The 12773-nt window shown below is 30.7% G+C and overlaps 1 protein-coding gene across 3 annotated transcripts in view; it reads left to right on the top strand.

The window, feature by feature from the left end:
- Nucleotides 1–629: 629 nt before the first annotated feature.
- Nucleotides 630–12773, top strand: part of Nagk (N-acetylglucosamine kinase) — a 28634-nt gene continuing 16490 nt past the window's right edge. The window contains exons 1-2 of one of the 3 annotated variants that reach the window (XM_088272527.1): nucleotides 630–685; nucleotides 2071–2130. In XM_088272527.1, coding sequence (XP_088128653.1) covers nucleotides 2093–2130 — 38 coding nt within the window. In that variant the 5' untranslated portion in view covers nucleotides 630–685; nucleotides 2071–2092. Of the gene's footprint in view, nucleotides 978–1938; nucleotides 2131–12773 lie in introns of those variants that run through there. The other 2 variants (XM_088272526.1, XM_088272525.1) reach the window with 2 other exon arrangements.

Raw genomic sequence — 12773 nt, 5'->3', positions numbered from 1 at the left:
CCAGCCAAAAACAGACTAGTGATATTGGTCAAACGTTTGATACCATATATATAGCTGTTTGCAATCAGAGGGTAGATAGTACTTGTTAAAAGTAACAACTTTTTAGGTTTTTTAACCTATCTCTACTTGTGAGAACTCTTTATGTTTAAAGTAACTATGATTATATGTAATTCTTGGATAAAAAAAAACACTTACTGCCATCTATGGGAATTTTCTAGAAACATTTAAAAAGAGTTATTTTACTTATTTCATCTCCACAGACGAGTTTTCTTGGTTTTCCCACATTTTAATGCGAACAACAGATGTCGCTAGCATTACATAATACTTTCTCTGTGGTAATAGCGAGTCTACTACAACGTTTGATCAAGGCTGGATATATTTCTATCCTTGTCAGACCATAGTAAACTAACGGAAAAAGAAAGAGACAAAGCAGCGACTGCAAGTGTAGGGAGTTATCACAACGGTTAAAAAGAGATAGAGCATATTTTGCAGCGCGCCGTCTTTTTCTTTCTAGGGTGCATTAAACTTAGAATAAAGGAAATGGGAGTTATATTTCACGGTATATATTTCTATCTTTATCTTTTTTATAAAAACTTAACAAAAAAGAAAGAAACACAAAATGTCGGAATTACTGTGTTCAGCTTGCGGTCTATATATTCTATGAACGTCAAACGTCAGAACCGCGGTAATAACGATTGATTAGTAATATGAATGTTTAAATAACAGTAAAAATTCTTGAATTTCAAATATTACAATAAATTAGCATGCGAAAAGACGCGCTTGGCAGAATGGTGCCAATAAAACAATGTTCTGACTTTGTAGGTTATGCAAAAGTGCCTCCTATATTATTATAGCAGATATTGGCGCAAATAAGTCAGTCTTTAGGTACCTAATTCGTTTTTTATTGTTTACGTTTTGATTTATTCATGCAAAGACGTCAATAGCAATGTTTATCGGTTATTATATTCACGTTCAAGGTAAGAATTTTAATGATCATTACTACATTTGAATTATTGTTTCTTTTCAGTGTAAAAAGTGAGCAACTTGTATTTACGCGCGGGACGTCTTACCTGCGTGTTTTTTTAGTCTTTTTAGTCAAAAAAAAAAATAAAAATAAAGAATATCGATAACTTTTACACGCCGTTTACTAAGGGCGTAGAGTTGCTAATACCCCTGTTTTCAGGGGAATTAGCAACTCATCACAAACAGATATTAGTATAACCCTTTCGAAATCGAAGCTGGGGTCGACAGATGATTAATGAAGAAAAAACAGACTTGTTCCGGTCACTAATCGCTATAACAAATGACATGAGAAAAGCTTTTTTCTGCTTGATATTCGTGTTGGACGAAACGTGCTTTGAAATGGAGACTGTGAGGCCTCAAGAACGTCCTCAAAGTCACCATTTTTAAGTTTACTTAAGTTTAAGGAGATGAATCGGAAGGAGTGGATGGCAGAGGTACACGTCCGTTGATGCCCGCAAAACTAAGGGGTCATTTCCCTGCTTCCAGTATGAAATACATCAACAAATGCAAGTTCAGAGGCAAGAACGGGGTTCTCAGGTTTTGCTGTAGGATTGCTGTCGAAATAACTAATGGCGTCACAAACTGTTTGTTTTTCTTACAATTAAAATTTAGATAGTTACTCCCTTATATCTCAACAAGAATGGTACCAATGTTCTTTTTTTCGTACTTATTTATGTAAATGCCAATACGGTAAAATGGACTATTATTCTAACAAATTTGGTCGCGTTTTGTTTCGCGGACCGCTCCTCCGCGCTTTTTATCTGATCGCGAATTACGTTTGTTTACGTTTGCGATTTCTGCCACGCTGCGCGTAATCGTGACGTTTTGATAACTTTTTATCGCGTTCCCGGTAACTCCGCCGCAGCTACGGAATGTTTCAACATGAATTCGATTCGATTGTATTTTGTAAATGTCAGTCGGAAAGAATTCTGGTTCGCTGGCGGACGCCTTTCACCGACATATTTGTACACATTTTGAACAGCTGTCAAACAAAATTTGCGATTTTCGCGCATGTGCACTAAATACAATTTGTTTTTAAAATTTTAGCTGTTGAGTGCTATCCGTGGCAATGACATCTAATCAAGTTCTACTAGGAGGAATAGAGGGGTAAGTTGTATTTTTTTTACAATATCCAGTGTATTTAGAGACAAGTTTAATTCAATTTAAAACTTGTTTATGTCAACATACAAATTTAATTCCTGTATATTGAAGGATAAATTACAATACATACGGTTTAATTTTCAATACTAAGGCGGAAATTACCGCTTGCTACAATAAATTCAATTCCACTTTTTTATCATTTCGTATAAATAATTTATGCGTTACGTACCAACTCACATATACAAAGAGTACTTTTTTCATGCACATCCACTGATGCATCATAAATTCCGTGATCTAATCAATCAATCTTACGCTTCAAGTGCCGATCAGGGTAACATGTTTAACTTTTTTTTTTAAAAACAATATTTTTCTATATTCGTCAAAACTTTTGTAAGGTTTATGAAATTTTTAATCAATGTATTACTTAGTAAATACCACTATATACCACGATATTCACTAAGTAATATACTGATTAAAAATGGATAGATATTACCACAAAGCGACTGCCGAATCAATTAATGAATTTATTAAATTTATTAAAAAACATTTTTGTATCCACCGTCAATTATTCAATTATTTATGTTAAATGCTTCATTAAAAATTAATACCTTATTCTACGGGTCATTATATTTGTCCGATGAGTACTCCGGTGTTTGAGTAAAATTCTTGAAGAAATTCGAATTATATTTATTCATATAAAAAAATATTCCATACTCTGTCCTCAATTTTGTTAGTTACGTTTAAACATTTATTTTTATTTTACTGTTTTTTATTTTACATATTTTCCTCAATTTTTCTTAATATACCTGTTACATTGTTTCTTGACCTTTTTTTTGTTCAAATTTATTACAATCAGTTTCATACCAAAATGTTTTATTGTATTATATTGTAAATTATGCACAGCAAAGTCACTTCTTTGACTCTGTTTAGACTTTACACGGAAGTCAAAAGATATTCTTAACATCCAAAAAAAGATAGATTTGTATTTTTTTAGAAGGCGCGTTTTCGCATTTCAATTGAACATAGAAAATATTTGTACTTTTTCTCTCTTTCCGTATAATATTGTTTTGTTGTTATTTTTTAAATAAGTACCTCCAGTCTGAAATTTGTAAGTGGCATTGGAAGACAGGAGGTATGTTTTAAAACACTGCACAGCATTCCTGTCTAGACAGAAGTGTAAGACGATAGAGGTCGACAACATTTGTCCGCTGCGTCCACACGAAAAATCAATATTTTATGAGATTTACCGTTAAAATAAAATGAGAGATTTAGTTTTGTACTGACATTTCTTGGTGGCACTGCATTTTATATAATAAAATAGGAATTAAATATGTAGTAATTCCCACTCTTATTTTATTTGAATTCTATGTTATATATTTTGTCTCCGACCAGTCCGATGATGTAGGTAACGACGAAACTCGGTCACTGGTCAAATGAAACAAATGTGGAATAAAGTACCTATACATATACTCCGCCTCCGTAGTGTAATGGTCAGCACGCTCGGCTACCGTTCTGGAGGTCCCGGGTTCGATTCCCAGGGGGGGTCAAATAAATATAAGTGATTTTTTCACTGTAATATTTATTCAATATTACCTTGGACTGGTACCTGAAGTGGAGGGCTGATCACCTTTCCTCTATGCGTAAACGATCAAGATAACACTGCATTTATATGAAGCAGTGCCCTATGCACCATTGGGGTGCGAATAATGGTTTTAATATTTTTTAATAATATACATATACTTACTAGTACTATGAAATTTAAGAAATGATGTTGATAAGCAAACATAAATTTTTCTCTTCGAATTGAACTACGAACGTGTCGGGTTGTGGTCCTGTGGTTAGTATCGCGAACTTTTGAGCCAAAGTTTATAAGTTCGAACCCACTCTGCCACAATTTGATATCTACTTCTAATAATTAGCCGCTTAGGCTCACAAAAATAGTAGGAAATCGAAGTGTTTTTGTAAATAATAAAAACAAATATTTATACATTTTTTAAATAAAATAAAATAAAAAAAATTGAAAAAGAACTATTAATAATCTGAATAATACTAAACTATAACCAAAAATATACATATATATATACCATCACACTTTTATCATTGTGCCTTTTATCTAAAAAAATCTTTTGAAACATTCAACAATTTTAAATTATAAAAATAATTAAAAATAATAAGAAATATTTGTGTTTTTATTATTGACACAGATATTTCAATTTCATACTATTTCTATGAGCCTAGGCGGCTCATTGTTAGAAATAGATATCAAATTATGGTAGAGTGGGTTCTAACCGAGAAACTCTGCCTTAAGAGTCTGCGACACTAACCACGGGACCACAACCCGACACACGATAAAAAAGGGAATGTTTTCCTTAACCCGTAAGCTGCGCATCGCATCTATTGTCGTTTTTTATAGAAGTACCGTTGACTGCGCATCGCATGCATAGTCGTTTTTCAACTTTACGTACTTATATCAACACCTTTGGATAATTTTTTGCACTTAAAATGGTTTGAGGCATGGATGAATTAGTTCTCTTTGATTTAGTGTCGTAAAATATCAAAATTATTTTAATTTAGTGTCAACTTTTCGTAAATACTTCCGGTCGTCCCGTGTTCGTCGCGTGCTCTCAGTTTCGTATAGTATTATTTTTGATTAATGTTTTACTTACTTTGTTGTAAATACCAATAATTAAAAATGGATAGATTTTACCACAAAGTGACTGCCGAATCAATTAATGAAATTAATATTTTTAAGATTACAAAGAATATGCAGTAAGAAGCTCTTATGTTACTAGAGTTATCGCATTAAAATTCACATATGGGGGATTTCAATCCCCCTGTTAGGTCCAGCTTGGTTAATTTATCCTGGTTCGAAAAGATTGCTCACCTCTGTCTCGCTATCAAACCGGTCGGCTCTCTGCGGAAGTATTCACTTTAAAATAATACACATTGCTATTTGACGGTTTAACTCTCGTTTAACCCATTAATAACCAGAACTTTTGGGGTAACATTTTTTTTTATTTTATTATTTCTTTAGTTTGCTTATATTACATTTATTACAAACTATTTTTTAAACTTAATTTACATCATATATATATATATATATATATATATATATATATATATATATATATATATATATATATATATATATATATATATATATATATATATATATATATATATATATATATATATATATATATATATATATATATATATATATATATATATATATATATATATATATATATATATATATATATATATATATATATATATATATATATATATATATATATATATATATATATATATATATATATATATATATATATATATATATATATATATATATATATATATATATATATATATATATATATATATATATATATATATATATATATATATATATATATATATATATATATATAACCGCCCTACACACACTTACATGACTCATGTAGGTCTTGGCAGTGAGCTGTAATACAGAGGGAGGTCACAACACAATAGACCTAATATGATCGCAGTGACATAAGGGATGCAAGATCCCTTGACCTCAAAAAAAATTATTTCTTTAGTATGCTTATATTACATTTATTACAAACTATTTTTTACACCTAATTTACATCATAAATATATTTACATCTTACAAAAATTTTAAACTCTTTCAGACTCTTTTCATTCTTCATACATTCAGGCGACTCATCATATATTCATTAACATACATTATACAATTTTACGACTCTGTTGTTTTTTCAAAAATGTCAGTTTTATTTTATCCTTATTTCTAGTATTATGTTAATGAAAATTTTATTTAAAACTATTTTATCCTTAAAATATTCGAGTAATTTATCGTTAAAAAAATTATACATCGTAGTCATACAGGAGAAAGTGACCAAGTGCATTGTTGGGGTCAGCTCTCCTCGTTCTCAGGTTGTAGGTCTTTCTATCATTTTTAACGTCACCTACGTCATACCTTCAAATCATGTAATCTTTCTTTAACATCCATGAATTTTTTGGGCTTCGTCTAGATGCCTTTCTAAAATACTGTCCAAAATGTATCTGATACTTTTATAAATCATGACGTCAGATCCGACGGATCCGGTATTTCTCGGTAGACTACCGAAAGTCGATATATCGGATTTTGGTAGTCAAAGTGTTAATCACTAACCTAACTATAATGGGTGGCAGTAACCGGACGGTAACTAACCAGTAACCGAAAAAAGCTTTTAAGAATACCTGCATATGCATTAGTAGATAATGACAATAGATTCTACCGCATTCCTGTTCCAAAACAAGTGTTTTGGGTCTGTCTAGCCGCGATTGAACCAGCCACAGTTGTTCAAATATTAAATAGCATTTTAATTTATATTTCATCACACACGTAATTACAAATTACATTAATGTGCCTTCATTAATGTTTTCCAGTGCCGAGGGCACATTTTGCAATATTTATTTAAAAATTATATTGTAAGAAAATTGTTTATACAATCAAATACAAATGCAATCCCGAATTATTTCACATAATACGAGATGCTTTGAAAACGTGATTCCAAATTTTTATTCAACTATAATTTTTTAAACCACTACAATGACATCTACAGCAGAAATAAAAATTAATGTTAGGATCTATAAACAGGAAATGTTTTAATTAAAGCAAATAATTTCATTTTAAATATATATCTTTGAAAATAATGTTGCAAACCTTGAAATATAGTAGATTAATGGTACTTTAAGTATTGCTATATGTATGAATGAGGTAGGTATGTACTTGCTTTTGTGCATACAAAAGACGACATTAAGATATGTTTATTTAATGCGATAGTTAAATTAATTGTATTTACATACTTATGGCTTAGTTGTAATTTTTCAGTATTTTATATATATGTATTCATTCATTAATTTAAACCCTTTTCCGCACCCCAATGGTGCATAGGGCACTGCTTCATATAAACGCAGTGTTATCTTGATCGTTTACACACGAAGGAAAGGTGATCAGCCCTCCGCTTCAGGCACCAGTCTAGGGTAATATTGAATAAATATTACAGTGAAAAAATCACTTATAATTATTTGACCCCCCCCTGGGAATCGAACCCGGGACCTCCAGAACGGTAGCCGAGCGTGCTGACCATTACGGAGGCGGACAATCAAAATTTGCTCCTTTATACTTAGTTTCGCTATTTAATGACTTTATAGATAATGGAAGCAAATTGTACAACTGTATCGCATATTAATCGAAGTTCTTTTGAACAAAATCATAAGTTATAGAAATTTTGCGAACTCAACTTTTTCATTACAAAAAAATGTTCTTATAAATGATATAAATAAGGTGTAACATTGTTTTTTAAATCACTATAAATATTTTATTTTAACTTATTTATAATGTCTACCGGTTTCGAAGCTAACCGCTTCTTTATCAAGACTGATTAATACTAAAACACTATCTACTAAACAATATTCAAAATATTTTGACGGTTAGGGAAAGAAGCTTGGGTAGATCTCAAGTGGCTTGTTTTGTGTTGATTGGCAGTCACAGTCAAAAGCGATCAGGGATGATGAGTGAATGGAAACATATTTAATGACGGACTATTAGCAAAATCATTTACTTGTGTATTTATAAGTTGTAAATTATTATTAATTGCCTTTTTAATTACTAATATTTCTAAGTAATCTAATTTAAGTCCTCTATTTCATGTGTGTTATATATTTAGACCTTTATTTTTATCAAATGAGTGATTATTTTATATTAAGTGATTGGCAAATTCGGAATAATTATTATTATTAAGGTATCTAGTATGCTCTTTACATCGGATGATAAAATTTTAACCTGTAGACATTATATTTTATTTATTGTTTCGGCATTAACTTTGTGGTAAGACATGTTACAATGATTAAAGAAAACACTTCGTTTTTTACCACTTGAGTTTTATTATAGACTACATGTTTCAGAAGTTAAACTTCCATCATTCAGGTCTGTATAATAACTAAAATATAAAATATAAAATTGTTCTAAAAATAAGGAGAGGGGAAAGTAAGGGGAAGGGGTTAGTCAAGGAACGGAGTTTGAAAACAAAGGAAAAATGGAAAGCAATGGCGAAGAATTTTGAAACAATATATTATTTAATAAATTATTATTGGAATTCAGGTTTTTTTGTATTTCTAAATTTTCAAGATAATTCATAATTTGGCCTTTGTATGGAACAAGGTGTAATAATTTTAATTTATGAGAGTGAAATAAGTGATTAGTATTTCCCCTCTCCTTATTTATAGAACAATTTTATATTTTATATTTTAGTTATTATACAGACCTGAATGATGGAAGTTTAACTTCTGAAACATGTAGTTTATAATAAAACTCAAGTGGTAAAAAACGAAGTGTTTTCTTTAATCATTGGTAGATATTATAATTAAGTTATAATAAAATATTAATAGTGATTTTAAAACAAAGTTACATCTCAATTATAAAATCGAAAATCACAAAGTTAGTCCTTCAAAAATAAATGTTATCTTATTTGGAGAGAGTAAATATTGGGAACGTACTCGTCTGTTTTTGTATGGCAAGCATTTTTCACTTATTTTTCCACAATACACAAAGGGAGGCCTGACGTCACATCCTTATCAGCGGTGAAGCCTTCAACAAGCCTCCAGTAATGTGAGAAAATGGTCACATGCTGGTGAAATGTTTTCTCTGAAATTTGACACAATGTTCGACTATACAGGGTGGAGCAAAATAAATCATCCTATCGGAAGATGTTATAATTTTTTCAAATGGCGTCGTATGTCAATCATATTATATTTGACATCTGTGAACAAGACAGCTGTAATATACAAACGAATTGATAAAACAGGCAAAAAAATGTGTATCAACACTGGCGGCAGCCACTTGACGGATATCATCTTTTCCAGAAAAAAATGTTAAGGACAAAGATTTCTATCTCTCAAAATCATTTTATTTTATTTTGTAAAAAAGTTATTCAAAAACAAAATTGTTTGATAAATTTATTTATATACTGCAGCTGTCTAGTTCACTTTTTTTTATTAATATTTTTGATGTACGACGCTATTTGCAAAAAGTATAATATCTTTCGATAGGTGATTAATTTTGCGCCACCTGTATAACGTTTGCAGTTATTTTTTTTACTATCAAGAGTAATACAAAAAAGTCATGGTTTTCGAAAGAGGTGGATGTACAATATATCTGGGTGTTAAAAAAAAAAATAATAATATATATATCTGGGTGTAAAATAATAGTATATGGGAAAATTTTGGAGCAGGTAGATAATTTCGTTTATTTGGGAAGTATGTTTTGTTGAAATGTATGAAGCTAGAATCGAATTAGAATGATATAATTCTCGTCATTTGACAGTAACATTTTGTCATTCAACAGTGGCGTGCTCATCATTTTGCAATGATATTCTCGACATTTCACGGTAAGATTTTCGTCATTCGACAGTAAGATACTCATTTTTCTCAATGAAATTCACGTCATTTTATAGTGAGATTCACTCACTTTTCTCTATGAAATTCACGTCATTTTATAGTGAGATTCACTCACTTTTCTCTATGAAATTCACGTCATTTTATAGTGAGATTCACTCACTTTTCTCAATGAAATTCACGTCATTTTATAGTGAGATTCACTCACTTTTCTCAATGAAATTCACGTCATTTTATAGTTAGATTCACTCACTTTTCTCAATGAAATTCACGTCATTTTATAGTGAGATTCACTCACTTTTCTCAATGAAATTCACGTCATTTTATAGTTAGATTCACTCACTTTTCTCAATGAAATTCACGTCATTTTATAGTGAGATTCACTCACTTTTCTCAATGAAATTCACGTCATTTTATAGTGAGATTCACTCACTTTTCTCAATGAAATTCACGTCATTTTATAGTTAGATTCACTCACTTTTCTCAATGAAATTCACGTCATTTTATAGTGAGATTCACTCACTTTTCTCAATGAAATTCACGTCATTTTAAAGTGAGATTCACTCACTTTTCTCAATGAAATTCACGTCTTTTTACAGTGAGATTTTCGTCATTTGACAGTGAGATCCTCATCATTTTGCAATGACATTCCCATCAATTCACTGTGAAAGTAGACTTTTGAATGAACCTCGCTGTTGAATGGGGTGCTTGTGATTTTGCAATTTGATTATAATTGAGAATGAGACTCACATAATCATACAATTAGATTCCAATGATTTAACAGTGAGAACAATTGAATATTGTCGAATCTAATAATAATAAAAATTATGTTCTCAATTAAAGGAAACACTTCAATATATATTATATGTAGTTCCAAGCATTTTTAATTTGTTGCCGACGGAGGTTAGAGGTTAAAATAAAATATGGTACAAAGGCAAAATAAAGGAATGGGTAAATGATCAAGAGTTAATACAATGAAAATTGTAAAATTGTTTTTTTTGTGTTTTTTATGTTAAAATAGGTAAAACTAATATAAAACATATGTAAAAAGAACTCCACCGACATGACACACAAGGTGGCTTGGTGGGTCTCTGCAAAAAAAAAGTTAATTATGTTTATGAATTTTTAAACGAATTTTTAAATTAATGTATATTTGTATTTATATGTATATATAGTTAACAAATAAATGTTCTCAGAAGAATGTGCTGCAAAACGATGTACGATAGATGTACGAATGGTGAAATAAGGAAAGGATGCAAAGTTGAGATAAGCATTTTCGATACAATTAAGAAAGGTGTGTTGAGATGGTTTGGACATGTGAAACGAATGAGTGAGGAAAGAACGGTAAATTTATGAGGCGAATGTAGTTGGAAAAAGGAGCAGAGGAAGATTGAGAAAAACTTGTCACCATCAGGTATGCCAAATATTTAAAAGTGGTCAGGTTAGGAGTCGAAATAATCGGCGGGTATGTATGAGGAGATGCATGAACGTGGAAGAGGAGAAGAATGTTTGCAAAGATAGAGTGGTGTTGCGTTCTATTCTCTCCGCGCCTATCCCTGCGGGGAAGCGCCGTTATAGTTATTTAGTTAGTTATAAAAAATAAAAATTCCGAAAACGTATCGAATTGCATCTACGAAAGTCGAATGTATCTCGAAGCATCACGGCTGTCCAAATTTAAAACACAGTAAGGGACATTTTTTTGTAGTAGGCTTTTTTTGCATTTATGGACTAAGTAGACTCTACTTAGTCCAAAAATGCAAAAAAAAACCTACTACAAAAAATGTCCCTTACTGTGTTTTAAATTTGGACAGCCGATCTCATTACGTACCTTATTGCATAACGTGTTATCTGTAACTTCGTGACATTGGTCAGTGACGACCTCAAGTGACCTGCCCTTTATAGATATCACTTTCAAGTCCAATGTTACGTTCGCGAATAGATAAAAAATTGCCATCTAATAAATAGATAGTCACCTATTCATTAGATGGCAACTTATTAGAATACCTTGGAGCGATGTAGATATGGCTTTATCGTTATTTATCGCGATATTAATGCGGGATTACACTGCATTTATTATGTTCCATTTAGCTGTTTTTTTGTTGTTTTTTTCTCTTTTTATTATATCGTTATCTTATCGTCAGTATCATAATACATACACATTAATATTGATACTTTAATACATTCGTACTAGCAAATACCTATTTGTAATTTTATAAATCCTAAAATATCTCTTTTGCATATTGTAAAAATGCATTTTATTATGTACATATTGAGTTTCATATGCAGTAAACCCCTCCATAACGTTGAGATAAGTACCGCATTATCGGAGAGAATGTTATAAATGTTTTTAATTGTTTTTTTTATTATTATTTAATAATCATCTGTCACTTCCGCTGGTTAATTGATGTAAAAATACAATTCAAAATATTAACCCCTCATAACGTTCCCTCCGATAACGCGGTACCTATCTCAACGTTATAAGGGGTTTTACTTTATTATTATTTCGTTCTCGATTTTTTTTCTTTTTACAGTAAGTAGAATATCCATTTTTTCTCACCGAGATTTTTTTCTGACGGTTTCGAGACGTACCCGTCTCTTCGTCAGGACAATCATTGCAACAACATACAAACAATACTACACGTCACTACCATAGCACTATTCACACAATAACAATTACACAAAATGTTGATCACATGCGTTTTGATATATCGTTTTTTTTTCTTGAATTATCGGTTAATATTTCAATAATATTAACCGCCAAATAATTTTTTTTTAAATTTTTTTAAGCCAAACATAGATGGTTGTCATGAACTCAAACATGAAGCGTCGTAAGATTTACGAAATATGTATGACTTCCAAAAAATTGAGTAGTATGGTCGTCAATCATGGGTTGAACGGTGAATGTGAAACAAGTGTGTAAAGTGATAACCTAACCAGCCTATGACAGGCCATTAGCTCTTTAAATACCCACACTTCCATATTCTTCTTCATCGATGTTGTGATGTCAAAAAAAGCGAAATATGAAATTAGAAAAGAAAAACAATAAAACATACTTTTTATTTTTTTATCGAAAACATTACTCTTATTAATAAAAGCATAAAAAGTAATTGGAATAACTGATAAGCGTTATTTTAAATCTGACTAAAACCAGAAAATAACAACGAATCCGCGACATTTTTTGGCCATGTTTATTTTTCTGTATGATTTTA

Source organism: Brachycentrus maculatus, unplaced genomic scaffold (assembly GCF_059751285.1).
Source record: "Brachycentrus maculatus isolate JH-2025_06_01 unplaced genomic scaffold, ASM5975128v1 h1tg000503l, whole genome shotgun sequence".
Taxonomy (NCBI): Eukaryota; Metazoa; Arthropoda; class Insecta; order Trichoptera; family Brachycentridae; genus Brachycentrus; species Brachycentrus maculatus.
The sequence above is the reverse complement of the archived record's forward strand: the minus strand, read 5'-3'. Positions and strand labels throughout refer to the sequence as shown.